At 45.0% G+C, this 17,167-nt stretch overlaps 1 protein-coding gene across 2 annotated transcripts in view; it reads left to right on the forward strand.

Moving 5' to 3' along the window:
* Positions 1-17,167, forward strand: part of LOC138246326 (excitatory amino acid transporter 2-like) — a 1,049,947-nt gene that overhangs the window by 326,606 nt on the left and 706,174 nt on the right. For both annotated transcript variants that reach the window (XM_069200834.1, XM_069200835.1), the window contains exon 3: positions 5,573-5,725. In XM_069200834.1, the coding sequence (XP_069056935.1) occupies positions 5,573-5,725 (153 nt within the window). The remainder of the gene's footprint in view (positions 1-5,572; positions 5,726-17,167) is intronic.

Genomic DNA, 17,167 nt, shown 5'->3' on the forward strand with positions numbered 1-17,167 from the left:
ATGTAGGACACGTGTAGCAGTTTATAACTTTATCAGTATGGCAAAAGAGTACTCAAAGAGGCAAACAAACTGACTGATTCAGTAGTATACCCTGTTGATTACAAGTGTAGTTATCAGTGCCTTGTTGCTCGTAAATGGAAGCTGAGGGTATACTTAATTGATATTTGGTAACTCGCTAGCTGTGTAATGATGAAAGATTTCAAGTTGAAGAGTTCTACAAGTGTCCGTCCAGAGGGTAAGGAGTGAGTTTGTCAGCAGGCAAGGAATTATTCAGAGACCTGATTGTAGGGTCAGCAGATGTCTGGAAGAAGTGGCTTTATGCTTTTGGTTAGTTTAGCAGGTGGAAGCGCCATGCAGGCAACTGGTGACTGATTTCAGGGTACAGTCTACGGATCAGTAAAAGAAGGGGAAGTTCTCTGTGTCATAGTTATACAGGTAGTTAGAGCAGCTGAAAGAAGAAATAAGTAGAAATAATATTATTTTCATGGTAAAGCATGCAGCTGGAGTCAGCTGAGAGCAGGTATATGGTGATTTAGTTGTATGAGTTTTAGGCAGAATCTTCAATGTTTAGCAGGTGGTTACTAAGTTGGTTGGAGATCGGTTGCTATGTGTTGATCAGGGAGAAGTCACAGCTGGTTTAAGGTGATATCTAGGTCATTAAAACAAATTAATGGATCTAGTTGGTTGGTAGATGGCAATGATATTTTTTTTAATTAGGCTCTGTCAGCACCATACTCAAATTTGCTAAGGGCCAGGGGTAGTGGCTCTTAATTGAGGAGATTTCCAGTTCTCCTTCTGAGATGAACAGGGTTAGTGGGAAAAGATGGCACGGATTATTTGCAGTACCATTGTTGAAGTAGTCATTAAGCTCAGTATGTGTCTTTTTCCTACAGGTAGACATCACAAATTATTATAAATCCTCGTGATGATGATCAAAAGTGAGGTAGTATAGGTCATTCCTTGGTTGGAGACTGGTAGCAGTACCAGTTATTATGATGGAGTTCACAGTTACTTATACATTGTAATTGGAGTCTATCTTTGTGTGGGATGATCTGATCACAAAACTAGAACCAAAAGTAAGGTGTGGCATGGTGAGCAGTAGTTTTTACAGTACAGGTATTGTGACGGGTCTGCTAATAGTATCTTGGTTTTAGAACCATTATATTTAGGCTGTTTAGACCAACTCAGAAGTGCCTTTCCTCAAGCACTTGGCCACTGAATACAATTGGTCACTTTCATTATGATATAAGGGTGTGTGTGCCTGTTTGTTTTAAATGTGAATATAGTGAGAGGAGGTTCTAACAAGCATTGAAAAGAAGGGGAAATAATGGAAACCTTTTGAGACTTGATATGGCTCCAGGTAAAGAAACTTAGGGCCCCGATATTACAATTTACATGCCTGCCAGTAGTCACAAAGTATTTCAAACCTTTAGGGGAGTGGTAAGAGATATTAGCTGCTGACTGCAGGCATTTTTGAAAGATCATACTACAGATGGCTGAGTGACCTAAAAGAGTAAGCATGCTGAATGGGTGCATAGCTTACAATTATAGCAAGTCTTTGGAGATGATTAACAACGCCACTTTTGGGCCATGTGGAAAGCCACACTGGTCAGTGTCCACTATTTTCCAAGACTTTATCTGATTGAGTTAAAAAGTAAATACTTTGTCCAAGGTGTTTTAGTGCCACAGGGCTCCTGATAAGGGACAGTGGTTGTTAGGGTCAGGTCAGTGCTACATGATATCCTGGATTTTTGTAAGGTTGCATCATTGGTGGTGTGACACTAGTTCAGTGAAGGGTATAAAGATTTCCACTACTAGGGATATTTTTTAATGTGTTTTTTGAATGGGCATATATGCATCACAAGGCTTTCCAATGCATAGATGCTGCCATCCTTGTAACATTTATGTTAGTAAGATTTCATAAAGCTTAGGTGACTCACTCCCTGAGGAGTATCTCGGTGCTCTAGGCAGGTGAGATAGTCAGAATAGCCAGGTCTTTAAGAGCTTTTCTAAGCTGTTGAAGTTTTAGCAGGAACAACTGTGAAAAAGAAGTTTGTTCCAGTGATGAGGAGCGAGATAATAAAATGTACTACTGCTGCATTTCGTAGTACGGACTCAGCAGGGACATAGCAGTAGTTGATCCCTAGATCTGAGGTTCCTAACGGGACACTAAGGAACAGGTTTCTCATGAAGATAAAGTCGACCTTTGCCAGGCAGGGATGTATTAACAAGACACAGACACTTAAATAAGGAGCGATTTTTCACAGGAATCCAGTGAAGGCCTTTCAGTGTGGGCTCCGAAGGAGAACCAGAGGGGAGCTTGCAGACCAAACAGCAACAGTATTTTGAACCACCTGCAGTTTAGAGAGAATTGACTCATTGGCAGCTACTAGGGGGGCATTCCCATGATCAAGGCTGCTCAAAATGAGTGCTTGAATTAGAGTTCTCCTAGAGCATAAAGGGAAAACTGAAACACCCTTTTGAGCATGTGCATGGTACGAAAGCATGCGCCAGATGTAGACATAGGGGGTTATTACAACTTTGGAGGAGGTGTTAATCCGTCCCAAAAGTGATGGTAAAGTGACGGATATACCACCAGCCGTATTACGAGTCCATTATATCCTATGGAACTCGTAATACGGCTGGTGGTATATCCGTCACATTTGGGACGGATTACCACCTCCTCCAAAGTTGTAATAACCCCCATAATCTGTTCTCTCACAGAGAGATTCCCGTCTACCTCTGCTGAGATTTTGAACTGCCTTCTTGGAGTGAGGACGGAGCCTAATGCACAAGGCCACTAGTCATCAGACCAGTGTACCTGCGCTTTGCCAAACAGCAAAATCTCGGTCTTATCTCCAATAAGCTGTAAAAGGTTTGAAGTCACCCTGAAGGCAACTTTCCTCAAACAGTCAGCAAACCTATGTTTGGCATTTTATTGTCCCATAGGAAATAATCAATTGTCTGTCATCCGCATATGAGATGATTTCAAAGCCACAGGTTTTGACTATTTGGGCAAGTGGTGCCACGCAGATATTAAAAAGCGTATGTCTGAAGGAGGAGCCTTGGGGGACCCCCTGGTCCAGTGTGATAGTTGCGAGATTTGAATGAGTCAAGGGACATCGTCTGGGTCCTGTCACCTCCTATCTAGGAAACTCCCCACAGCGATGTCTTTGGAGTCTCTAAATCGATATGCCCCTTTGAGTTCCTTGGAATCTTGTGATTGACTGGAACATCTTGTCTTCCCCCCTACCCCAGACAGTGGCTAAATTGATTCCCCCTTCCCCATATAAACGCAGTGGTCAGGGAGGGGGAGGGTCCATCTCTTTCTTGATTCACTTCAGGTATAGTTCATGTCTTCAAAAATGGTGAAGGACAACTCACAATGTTATAGACCTATATCCCTAATTGATTTGGTGGTATGGGACAGGTATTTTTGGCAAGACTATCCAGCTGGGCGGAGGAGAAAAACATAATTTCAGACCTGCAAACTGGTTTCAGACAAGGGAAGTCCACCATTGACTAGTGCTTGAACCTGTACCTGGTTGTCAACAATTATACGGTTGCTCACCCTGTATCTATTCACCTGGCCTTTATAGACCATACATCAGCCTTCAGAAAGGTAAACCAGGATAGATTGTGTGGCATGCTTCTTGGAATGGGGGTGGACCCAAACATTGTTTACTTTTTGCGGGACCTCCGTGCTCTCACGTCAGGGTCTGTCAGGTATTCCAGTCAGTCTGCACATACTGATAACTTTGAAGTCGAAAAAGGGGTCCGTAAAGTCTGCATATTGGCCCCTAGTTTGTTTTCCCTTTATATTAATGGCCTTGAACTGACTTTGCTGGTGGCTAAGGCTGATTGCCCACATTTAGTATCCCATGCGCTCCTTGTATTGCTTTACGTAGATGACGCGGTCTTGATGGCTAGGACTGCTAGGGTACTGCAAACCCTCTTAAATACCTTTACAGTCTTCATAGTTAAGCTCAATTTGGCAGTTAATTTTACTAAATCCTTTGCAATGTTAGTGGGTCCACGTTCGACTAAGACGCAAACTTACTGTTTGCTATCACACCTTTTTTAAGGTCAAGGCCTTCCCATATTTGGGAGTCCTGTTCAATTCCAATACAAACTGGAAACCCTTAGTGGTAGCTAATAATGAAGAACTTACAAGATTAGTTGCTGCAGTCTTCAACTTTGCGTCTAGAAAGGGTAGTAAACCTCTTAAGGCCTTGGTGAAAATCTACAGAGCTAAGTGCATCTCCAAGGTTTCTTATGGAAGCAACATATGGGGCTATATGACAGCTAGCCATTTTCAGATTACTGAAAGTAATTTTCTGATAGAAAGTGGGTGAAGGAAAATTATTTTGGGCATAGATCTATGTTTAGAGAGTAAACTGAATCGACGAAACCCATGGTCCTGAACGATGTGATGCTGACTGCAACTCAGATGATGGAGCCCTACCTCGCCCTTCTTAAGAATAGGGATCATTTTCTGCTTACCAGATTTAGATTAAATCTTTTGCACTTGTTGTTAGCTCTCCCCAGTGGATGTTGTGTCCTTGGGTCCCTGCGTCTGTGATAATGTGTCTCTGCAGGATACGCTACATTTTGTGATGTTTTGTAGATTTTTTCACTGAGCCTAGAAGAGCTTTTATCATTTTGCTACTGGAGAACAAGGGATTCTCTTAAGTACGACCTGTGTTCATATTTTTACAGATGTTGTCTGATACATTTATAATTTTTAATGTAGCAAGTTTTTTAGAAGCTAATGTGTACCTTAGGAGTTTACGGAAAGCCTAACTGGATTTTAACTACCACAATGTATTTTATCCTGTTAGTACTGTGACTATATTTACTTATGTTTTATTTACTCTTTGTATACTTTTATGGTTCAAAAAGAAACCAAAGAAAGACAGTGATGATCAAGGAGTCAAGGGACTCCATCTAGGTCCTGTTGTCCAAAAAGTTCTTAAGCCAACTCAGAGCTTTCTAATGGATACCAATCTCATAGAGTCTGTGGGCCATGATGGAGTGAGAGGCGGTATCAAATGCTGACAAGTCAAGCAGCACTAACATCGGCAGGAGGCCAGCGTCTAGGGAGAGTCTGATGGCTTACCGTATGAAGGTCTCTGACAGTGAGGCCAACACGGTCTCCACTCTTAGAATCTAATCTGTTCTACTGTCTCTAAGGGAGACTGGGAACCACAAGTGGTGCAAATGTGGTGCAGAATGATATCTGCTCGTTTACTTTGGTTGTCCAACTGTTGCCACACTGAGAATTACTCTCAAAGAGAGACCTCAGTTAGGAGAAATTCACTCTTGAAGAATAGCACATGGTCATTCAGTCTCAATAACTAAATGTAACTTCATGTAGCGTAATCAATCATTTTGGCTACATTTGTAATGTGATTGATTCTGTTACGAGTAAAATAAGAGAGTAAATTGGATTGTTTAGGATTCTAATAATAAAATTAATTGTGGTGTTCTGTTACGAGTAAAATAAGAGAGTAAATTGGATTGTTTAGGATTCTAATAATAAAATTAATTGTGGTGTGTTCTTTCCTTGAAGGTGTAATTCTGGGCTCTGTCTTTGGGACCCTCCTGCGTTTGCTGCCACCACTGGATAGTAACATTGTGCTCCTGATATCCTTCCCGGGTGACATCCTTATGCGCATGTTGAAAATGCTTATCCTTCCACTGATTATCTCCAGTCTGATATCAGGTGAGAATTTGAAACGTTAGACCCTAAGTATATGGGGATGTAAGTGTGCAGGTGTGGCTAGGTACACGGAAAAGTTGTAATCGTAAGATTGTCTCACTGGCTCATATGTCTCAAAAGCCAATAGTGAAGTAAAATTACCTACAATAGATAACTGTCTACTAGCCTTTCAAAGTTACTGAATAGACTGGCACATTTACAGTTGTCTAGTAGGCCAATCTATCAGAGGAGGTGGGGGTTTGGGTGCAATAAATGTTTCTGCAGGTGAGTGTAAAAGTAGGCTCCAAGCAGATGTATAAAATATGAGTATAAATGATTTGTTTTACTGTTACATCCAGGCTCATTCTCAACATTGTGGGTACAATACCCCCTAGTAAGGAGACTTGAAACTGCTTCCATTACTGAGCTTTGAATGTCTTGATTTTTTGTCTGTTAAAAGATGCGATTGAAACTTGATGCTCACACTCTTTGAATACAAGGCCTTGTCACAGAACTAATTTTTTCTGTCCTTATTGACTGCTATTTTTCCCTTCATAATCTTTGTAATGCTACCAGTTGCGACTCGTGAGGATTAAAGGGGTGGGGTGGCGGGTGTCAGGGGAAGGGGGGGCAATATTAATAATATACAAAATAAAAATAGTTTAAAAAAAAAACAACTTACCTGCCTCGCTGTGCCGCTCCTCCATCCCCTCAGCAGGCACAGGCTCCCAGCCTACCCTGCGGCCAATCCTAACGTTGCATGAAAGCAGCGTTAGGATTTGTTAGAGCGCCCAGCCAGGGCACTCCCAGGCAGACTGCGAGACAGTGCCTGCCCTCTCCAGCCCAGCAACACTGTGCCGGGTTGGAGAGAGCACAGTCCACATATGTGTTTGGCCAGCCCGAGACAACTGACCAAACACACATGCGCACTGAGGGAAGTGCACAGTGCACCCCCTTATCCCCCGTCATCCCCCAGGGCCCGCCTCTTTAACAATGAAACAATAATAAACATAGTTTATTATCATTTTGTTGTTAAAGGTGTGCAGTGGCTGCTGCTGGCGGGTGGCGACGCTGTTTGCTACTCAGATACTATGCAGTGGTGCAGTGGTATTACTAAATGTAGTGTATTAAGGTATTACTGAAGTTAATCTCCGCCAACTGTCAAGCCTGTGCACTCAGCTGTGCTCACAGTTCAAGAGCAGCGGTGCATGGAGCAATTAAAGGGAAGCTCCCTGGTGCAGAGATAACTAATAACCATGGGGGCTGCCTCATAGGATGGTTCATTCTGTGCTAATCTTGAACTTTCACCAGGGTCCAATTGGTCTAAGAATCTCACCATGTGTGAGAGGGTATTTGGAAGTACAACACAGGGGCTTGAGGTTGGGAGTCCATAGGAATTTGTAGACTGTGAAATTTCCAAAATAACGTGTCCTGGTAGTGAAAAAGCCAAAAAGGGGAAGATCAGCAGGCAGAGAAGTCCAAAGGTTTGCAGGCTGTGAAACAAAGGCACAACCACCTTGATACACATTCGTCACCCTCGGAAACACTAAAAAATGAGTACTAACTAATCACAAGAAGGACGCTAGGGCATACCAGTTAAAAAGTTGCTAAATAAAAGATGGACCATCGTTGTGCAGTTCCTTAGTGCAAATAGAAAAGCTCTTGAACATGGAACATTTATGAATTGGCAGCCAATGAAGTCCTCTGAGATGTCCAAAAATAGAAAATGTTTGTGGAATTTTAAGCAGAAGTTTAGGTCCCTCATTTTTAAGTAGTTGAAGGGGGTGAACTGTGGAAACAGGAAGTACCAAATATAGGGCATTAGCATAGTCCAGTCGAGAGCCAACAAACTCCTGAAGGATATTAAAATGAGCATGGTCTTGCAAGAAATGGAGGTTTGTTTTTCCAAACCTTCACTGAAAAAATTAATCTCTGTTGGCTACGTTAGCCACTTCAAGTTTGAACAATACTTTTTTCTAGACTGAGGGTTGGACTCCCTCAGTGTTTCATCAGTGTAACACATGCACAGCATCTTGAACAGTCATCTGCGTTTTGGCCAAAGGAGCAATGTAAAAATTAAATGATGTTGGACTTTATAAAGCATCCTGAAGTACTCCACAGGACTTCTCAATAGAAGAGGAGCAAAAACCAAAGCATTACAAACACCAGATTCCAATCTGAAATAAAGAAGTAGATCCACTTCGGTGCACCACCTCCTCCCAGTCCTATGCAGCCTATCTAATGGAACACATTATTGAAAGCTCCAAGGAGATCAGTAGGATCTGTGATACTCTAACCCCCAATCCCAGAATCATACTAAGTTCATTCTGAACGGCTAATAGAGCAACTTTGGCGGCCTGATCCGAACCAACCAATGTATTCTCTGTGATGAGAGAAGAAATTTTGACTTTGACTTCTCTCTCCATTATCTTGGCATTAAAAAGCAACAGAGAGGTAGGTATTTAGTTGCTCGGTGCAGCCACGTTCAGGGAACCGTTCTTCAATAAGCCTTTTTCTGAGCCTGAGAGGTCTGTGCAGAAATATAGGAATAATTAACTAAAGTGCATGTCACTGGTGTCACAACAGCGACTTTCAGTTGTAAAAAATAAGCAGGACATTGTCATATAGGAATCCAAATTTAACTGCCTTTATTAAGTGAATACTGCTTCTGGAGTCCAAGGGCTGAACTCAGGTCGCAGTTTCTTAAAGCTCAAGGTTCTACCAGACGCACCTAGTCACTGGTCAGATGAACTAGAAGCACCACATGATTCTGAGGAGTACCTGTTAGAAAGAAGCTTGTCCTTAAAGAAGACAGGCACATCCCCACAAAACGAAAGAGAAGGGAATTGATCTTTTGAACATTTGAGCATTAGAGAATTCATTAACAATTTTAAAAATCTCATGAAAGGGGTTAGTGGCTTCTCTTACTCCTGGATGTTTTGTGAGTTAATATGACACAAAGCTTGCTCAAGCAGCCTGCATGCACATTTTGATTTCATTGCAAAGCACCCTAGACACCAGGATTTTTTATCAGTGGGAGCTGCCCCTTGGGCAAGGGGCTATGCTCCCCCTAACCACTGAGGGAGCACTAGATGCTATGGATTTTATAGAAAAGAAACAAAGGTGTGAATGGTTGCCACTCCTTGTGCCCACTAGACGCAAGGGGTTTCAAAATGGTGCCAAAAACAAACAAAAGGATGGACCTATCCTGGCATTAAGTCATACTCCCTTACCAGAAGGAGAATAGTTGTGCCCAAAGGGGGAGAAAACCCAATAGACACCGGGGATTTTAAAATAACACCAAATCAAACAAAAGGATGGAGTGGTCTAGCACGGCATCTTGCTATACGCCCATCTCATAAGGAGCACTCTCACACCTAAAGCTTCAACTCTCTTCCTGCTTCCTTGGGGACCCTAGCATCCCCATCCCAATGGCAAGTGAGAGGACATTTTGAATCTTTGGGTGTTGCTGTTACAAATGACCCAGGAGAGTAGGGTTAAATCCTATGATCATATACCTTGCCCTTCCAAATGGCTGCATGTTTCATATTTGGGTCAGCCACCTCCTGGGAAGCTTACCGGAACCAGGCATTTCTGAAAACTGGAAATTTAAGGGGATTGAGGGCTGGTAAGCCTCACTTGTGGCTCCCATTACATTTTCTTACCCATAGTGCACTGCAAACCTCACACTCTGCCTAAAAACACCCATCATATTCCCTCGCATTTCTGTGATTTAAGCTTACGGAATTCACAATAAACCAGAAAATTCCTACCACCCAGCGTTTTCCTACTTGTTGTAGGAAAACACTACCCCAGTTTTTTGGCTCAGCCTAGCGCCTGCAACGCAAGGTCACCCAAAAGGCAATGAGAAGATATCAGCAATAGGGCTAAGTCTAAGTCAACCATTTTCCTTGCGTTGCATGAAGTAAAGTTCTGGAATCCACAGGGATCCCCAAATTTCTTATCACACAGCTTTCCCAATAAAAATGGTACCCAACTTGTGTGACTGGGCCTAGTGACCGCTACAGGACCGGATCAAACCAGGGTCAATTAGAGTCCCCCACAATTGCCACTGTCTCCACGTTGGGTTTTGAGGTCTTTTGTTTTGCAGATACTAGGCCCACCCACATAAGTGAGGTACTGTTTTTATTGGGAGATGTGTGGGAGTCCTGGGTGGTAGGTAATTTGTGGATTCACACCGATTCTGGAACTTTCACAGAATTATTAGGATAAAATGTGTTTTAGCCATAGTTTGAGGTTTACAAGGGCTTTTGGGTACAAAAAACAATCAGGTCCATGCACATAACACCACCGTGGAGTCCACTGGGTGTCTACTTTTCAGAAATGTCTGGGTTTGGTAGATTTCCTTGGATGGACATCGAGCCCCGGCCCAAGTACCGCAGCTACCCCATTGCCAAATCAGCTGATTTTTTTCATAGGAAATGTTGATGTCTTCACATTACTTTTTGGGCCTTTCTTGTTGGGGGCGCTAGCCCCACCCACACATGTGAGCTACCATTTTTATCAGGAGACATGGTGGCACACTGTGTGGTAGGAAATTTGCAGCTCCCTGCAGTTACCAGGACTTTTCCTCATAGAAGTATGAGGCAAATGTGTATGTTTAACCAAAGTTTGAATGTTGCAAGGGCTTCATTTGAGATGTACACATGTCATTGCACTGTGGACTCCCCCTTGTGCCTAGTTTTCAGAAATATCTGGTTTTCATCAGTTTCTAGGGTGCCAGCTGGCCTAGGGCCCAAATTCTGCAGCCACAAACATTGTAAAAAAGGTTTGGTTTTGAGTAGATAATTTGATCTGCCCATTTTGCATCTTGGGCTCTTTCCTGTTGTGGGTGCAGCATAAGTGGGGCACCATTTTTATTGGGTGATGTTGGGGAACGCTGGGTGGTAGGAAATGTGTGTCTCTCCATAGTTTCCAGAACTTCCTGTCACAGAAATGTGAGGCTAATGACGGTTTTTGGTCTAAAACCTGGCGAGAGCCACACTAGTCATGCCACCCTGGAATCCCCCTACTTCTAGTTTTCAGAAATGTGCGGGTTTGGTAGATTTTGCTGGCTGAACTATGGCCCAAAATCTACAACTACCTAAATTGTAAAACAAAGGCAGTTTTTGAGAGGAAAAATTAGTTCTGTCCATTTTGGGGTTTGGGCCTTTTCCTGCCATGGGCGTTAAGACAACCCACACAAGTGAGGCACTGATTTTTTATCAAGAAAGACTGTATTAGGAAATGTATGGCTCCCCACAGATTTCAGCCGTTTCCCCTAACAAAAATGTGAGGAAAATGTATATTTTTAGCCAACGTTTGTGGTTTGTAAGGGCATCTGGGAAAAAAACAACTTTGTGAGATCCATGCAGGTTATGCCACCCTTGCTTTCTCTGGGTGTCTAGTTTTCAGAAATGTGCAGATGTGGTAGGTTTCCCTAGGTGCCAGCTGAGCTGGGGCCCAAAATATACAGCTACCTATTTGCAAAAAGGGGTCAGTTTTGAGTGGAAACATTTGATATGTCCATGTTGCACTTTGGGCCCTTTCCTGTTGTGGGTGGTATCATTTGTATCGGTAAATGTAGGGGAACGCTAGGTTGTAGGAATTTTGTGGCTCTCCACAGATTCCAAAACTTTCCATCACAGATATGTGTGGAAATGTGTATTTTTAGCCAAAGTGTGACGTTTGCAAGGGCATCATGGAAAGAAAAACTTGTGACATCCACACACGTCATACCTCCTTGGATTCCACAGGATGTCTAGTTTTCAGAAATGTGCAGGCTTTGTAGGTTTCTCTGGGTGCCGGCTGAGCTAAAACCCAATATCCCCAGTTACCCAATTTGCAAAAAATAGGTCATGTTTGTATCAAAAATTTGATCTGTCCATGTTGTGTTTTGGGCCCCTTTCTGTCTTGGGCCCTCACACACAAGTGAGGTACCATTTTTATTGGGAGATGTAGGATAACTCTGGGTGGTAGGGAATGTGTGGCTTCTCACAGATTTAAGATCTTTCCCTCAACTAATTGTGAGGAGTATGTGTTTTTATCCAAATTTTCAAGTGCTTCTGGGTAAGAAATCCCTGTGAGAACCACACAAGTCACACCACCCTGCACATGTCCAGGTGTCTGGTTCTCAGAAATGTCTGGATATTGTGGATTTCCCTAGGTCGCCGCCTGAGGTAGGTCCAACATTCACCCTGTAAGTAAAGAAGGCAAACTTTTCGGGGTGAAATTAGACATCTTTCGGTAAGCTTTTACATCGTTTTGTGTCTCTGGTGCTTGGCCCAGCCTCACAAACTGGATAATGTTGTATCAGGAGACATTCAGGAACACAGAACAGTAGAACATTTGTCATTACTAAGTGGATTTTCCTGCATTAGTGCCTTCCAAATGTAAGCCAATGTACACAAAAGAAGACATTTTGCAAAATGCCCTCTGAACACGATAGTATGGGTAATTACACAATAATAGGTGCACGAATAATCATTGTTCTTACACTCGGTATCTTGGTTACATTTTCAGAAAAATATACGCTTGCTCAATACCCATATTTCATTCTTTAGATTTTAATATCTGAATTGCTATATTGTTGGTACTCTATAAAAAATCATTGTAAGGTACAGCTCAGTTGTTGACTCTGAATATAACATAAAAATCCTATATATCGCTGCAACCAAAACGGTCCCTCAGGCGTAACAACAGTGTATTGCTTTTGTAAATCACTCATTGTGACAAGAAGTTACAGATAACATTTTTGTGATAAATGGCTTTATTCGTACTTATTTTCGTTAGTTCTTTATTTCAATGGCTAGTTTCTTTGGGAAAACCTTGAGGATCTACACAAATGACTCCTTGCTAAATTCAGAATTTTTTCTACATTTCAGAAATGTATACCGTTCTAGGATCACCAATGGGTTTCATTCCTATTTCCATCACAAACTGCAAGTAGGTTGAAATCACAAAAAATATGAAAAATGGAGGGGCGTGGCTTGGAGCTGATGGAGGGAGCTCCTGCGCCAGGGAGCTCCCGTGCTGGGTCACCATCTGGCAACATCCTGCAGCACAGCTACTCCACCCGCACCCAGATAGAGTATGGGTGCCCTCTACAGCTGCCCCTGTGCAGATTGAGCCCTATCCACAGGGACTGCGAGCCACTGGAAGTGAACCCCTGGCCGAAGCATTGCCACCGGAATGCTGTCCCAAAATGGCGATGGAGGCATTTGAAGGGGGCATAAGAGGGCGGCCCTCCTCTGCACCTAATCACTGTTCTTCTGTGTTGCCCAGAGTGGGACGGTCCGTGGCTGAAGTGGCGCAGTCGGCGGCGACAGAGGCCTGGATTGCGGCACACTCGGAGAAGCATGGTGAGTGGGCCCCAAATGAGTGAAGAGGTAGATGCAGAATAGACACAGTAAGTGGTTGCTGCCTGGGCCCCTAAACACCACCCAGTCAGTTTCTTTGCAGCTGAGCATGCACCCCGATGCTGAGTTCTCTGGTGACAGTGCGCCTGGGGTGAGGGATTCTCCTTAACTACTGAAGATTGTGGTGGAATTAATGTGGATGTGAGTATTGAGGTGCTAGCGGGGGTCTGGTGCACATTGGACCTTGCATGACGCGTTGCCCTCTTGTGCAGACTCAAACGGTGGGTGCATTAATTGCCCCCCTGCAAGTCCTGGGTGTGATCATACCCAGAGGTGAGAAGAGTGGTGGAACTGTGCCCTGGCATCGTAAAGGTGGCGAAGCGCCCGATACAGGTGTCGACTGAAAGTGGTGCTTGCACTATCTGCTGATGGCAGAGCACGCAGGAACAATATCTGCGTAGTGGGTCTCCCGGTGTGGATTAAGGGGCAGGACATGATTTCTTTCTTTGAGGACTTGATCAAGGATGAAATAGAGCCTGTTGGGCTCTTCCCTTCTTTGCATTGAAATGGGCGCATAGGATGCCGATATGGCCCCTTCCTCCAGTTGCCCTGGCGCATCTGTGGTGGCACGTTTGCTCTATTTCTGTGACAGAGACTATATCCTCCTGAAGGCCTGGGAAAAGGGGGACTTACTCATTGAGAATCACACGGTGATGATGTTCCTGGATTTCACGCTACAGTTCAAAAACAAAGCGCCTCCTTCATGGCTGTCAAAGTGCGACTGAGATACTGGGGATCAAGTATGCCATGCTAAATTGATGGTCATCATGGACACTGGAACCAGATTTTTCATGGATCCGCTAGAGGTAGAGACCTGAAATGAGGCACATTTGAGCGACAAGGACATAACGTGTGTGGCTGGGCAGCCCTCCCGGCTCTTGCGCTCCCGGCACTGATCTTGACCTGCATTACCCAGCTGACCGTAGAAGGAGCAGGCTCAGAGGGATCGATTTAGCGCAGTGGCAGCAAGCATGGGGGTTATTAGCGTGGACACATGGCCAGATGAAAGGGGAGAGCCATCCAGACCCTCAGATTTGGACACAAACTCTGATTCTACCCTACACATCACCTCTGATCTGCATGCACTTTGGGACAGGTACTTATTGGCTTTCGGGGGCCTTTATAATGGAGCATTTACCACTGTTGATCTTATTCAATGGCGACTACACAGCATGGTTATAAAATAATATCCTGGAATTTTTGGGGTCTTAATAGTATGTCCAAGTGCTACAAGGGTTAAGCGTACCTGAAGAGATGGTGGGGGCCGATCACCCTCCTGCAAGAAAAACATTTAAAGGCATTGGAGGAGGTGGCTTTGCATAGATGTTGGCAGTGCCACTAAACTTGCACCACCTCTTTGGCCTTTGCTGGAGGGGTTCTCATATGGGTCAGACCGGGGACCCGTTTTAGAAGAAAAGGTAGCTAAGGGGGGACTCTCTGCAGTGATTAGTGAATCCCTGAGGGGAAAACACCTTATGATTATTTAAGCACCCAACACTACCAGCCCAAGTTTTTGATGAGCTATCTTTGGCCCTGGATACATTTATGACTTCCCCTATTGTCAGCGGGTGGGAATTCAATTGTATAGCAAATCCTTCCTTGGATGGTCACACCATTGCAGAATTCCCCTGTCCTACGGGCCGCCAAGAAATGTGCCCACTGGATCCAACATTGGGGCCTAGTGGACACCTGACGTGAAAGGTAGACCCCTCTGACTGTGACTATCTGATAGAGACTTCTACCTGCAGGTTCCTCACCTTTGAATTCTCCCCAGGCATCAGACTGGATACTGAAGATTTTCATGAGCATACCTCTGCGTGCCGGTAGGTGGCAGTGATCAGCTTCATGTCGGTTGTCGGCGCTGGAAATGATGTTGCGGTTTCTATATAGGTGCCACACAGATGTGTCAACGTCATTTCTTTTTCTTCTGAGCCAGCCAGCGCTGATCCGAAGAAAACTACCCTTCAGTTGTTTTTTGACTGGTCTTTTTTCGAATTTTGTCAAACTTTTTTTGAGAATTTCTTATGATGTGTTGAGGGATGTCTTCTAGGAAGACAGGTTCAAGCCCCGCGGGTCATGTCATCAGGTGATGCCTGTTATGAATTCGCACCTCATGTGTTTTGGTGGTTGGAAAGTGACCACAACCCGAAGTCATGCTATGAGTGCTGGGCCATGAATCAGAAGACTTTGAGGGAGCGGTCCCTAAAGCTGATGGCAGCCCAGTACACAACTCTGCTCAGATCGAGGTCTTGGACAAGCGTAAGGTTCCTGGACTGGTCACGGAGCCCAAAGTCATCATCGTCCCATTCAGAGTCCTCAGGTCATTCGGGTAAGTCGAGGCATAGGAAGAAAAGTAAGAATTCGAAGCACTGTTCGACTTCTCCTTGTCCGTCGGCCGATGCAACAATGGAGTGTCATCATTCTAAGCCTTCTTCTGAAGAACCTGTACCTGGGCTGACTTCGTGCCTACCCAGATTTGTGGCAGCCGGAGCGACCCCTGCCCAAATTAAAGAGTTCTATGAAGCCATGTGCCTCATTGTTGCCCAGTCTGACTCTGCTGGTGTGCCTTTGGGCCGCGTGGAGTCGGAGACAGCCCCACTGAATTCCGTGCCAGCTGCTTGGGCCTCAGTGCTGATGGGCTCTCAGGGATCCAGTCCTGGGTCTGGACAAGTGCCGGTCATAGCACCTCAACCGTCCCCAGTGCCAATCCCAATGCCGATGCTCCTGGCGCCCACTGGCAGCGCCATCCCCATTGTCATCCCACATGGAGTCGGATGGGCGTTGCCCGATGTCGACTCCGGCACCCAAAGAGACTTTGCCTCCTTGTTTGGATCCTGACCCCTATTTCACCAGGTTAGGCCTCAGGGCGGAATGGGAGGGGTCGCTGGACCCTTTAGAATACCAGCCCTATAAAAGTGCAATGGACTGGCATGCAGACTGAAGCCAGCAGACTGGACACATCTCCAGATACCATGGCTACAAAGAATGGAGCTTTGTATGCAATGGTGGTGAGGTAGGCAGCTGAGGTCCTGGGGCTTCAACTACCCTTGGTGGCTGTCAAGACTAATCTCTTGACAGAGGTGCTGCAACCGGGAGCTTCCATCTTAGAAGCCCTGCTCTCATTCAGTGATGCCCTCATTGACGTCCTCCTGAGTACCTGGCCCAAACCCAGCACAGGGACTCCTAGGACGATTGGCACCATTCTCACATCTCAACTAGGGACCCAAGTTTCCTGACACAACACCCCACCCCTGAGAGCTTGGTGGTCCAAGCCTATACTTTCTACGGCACATTCTCTACCACTCCCCCAGATAGGGAATCCAAAGGGTTGGATTAATTTGGGAAGAAGATGTTTTCTTCCGCCAGCCATGCATTGCGGGCAGTGAATATTGCATGCCTTTTGGGCCATTATTCCCACACACTGTGAGATACGGTTGCACAAGCGCTTCCATAGGTCCCACAGGAGGACCGGTGTGTACTCTCTGAAGCTGATTTCAGTGAGAGAGATGCCACAAAGTTCACAATTTGTTGCAGACTGGACATGACGGACTCACTAGGCAGAGTGGTTTCCATGACAGTGGCCCTGAAATGCCACACCTGGCTAAGGAGGTCTGGCTTTTCGATGGACATACCCTTTGATGGCACACGTTTCTTTGGAGACAAGGCAGACTTGGTGCTCGAGTGCTTCAAGGTTTCTCGTGCTACAGCCAGGTTCTTGGGCCTTGCGGTGGCCCCTCGTCCCCCCAGTCTGCCTTTTGCCCCTTTCCTGGCTACGGAAAGGGTTACCGACCATGCCAATTCCTGTTCAGCCAGCGTGCCCTGAATGCTGCCCAGCCTCTGTGTAGCTGAGGCCACAGGACCCACGAACATCATGGAACAGGTGGCCAGTGGTCTGATCAGTCTGCAGCCCCCTGCCCTGCAGCAGCCTCTAAACTTTTCTAGTCTTCCTCCTCCGCACAATGGGCCATCACCTGCTCCACTGGCAATCCGTTACTTAAGACAAGTGGGTTTTGCAGATAGTCTGAAGTCTCCCCTTCGAGACTACACC

Source organism: Pleurodeles waltl, chromosome 7 (genome assembly GCF_031143425.1).
Source record: "Pleurodeles waltl isolate 20211129_DDA chromosome 7, aPleWal1.hap1.20221129, whole genome shotgun sequence".
In the NCBI taxonomy this organism is placed as follows: domain Eukaryota; kingdom Metazoa; phylum Chordata; class Amphibia; order Caudata; family Salamandridae; genus Pleurodeles; species Pleurodeles waltl.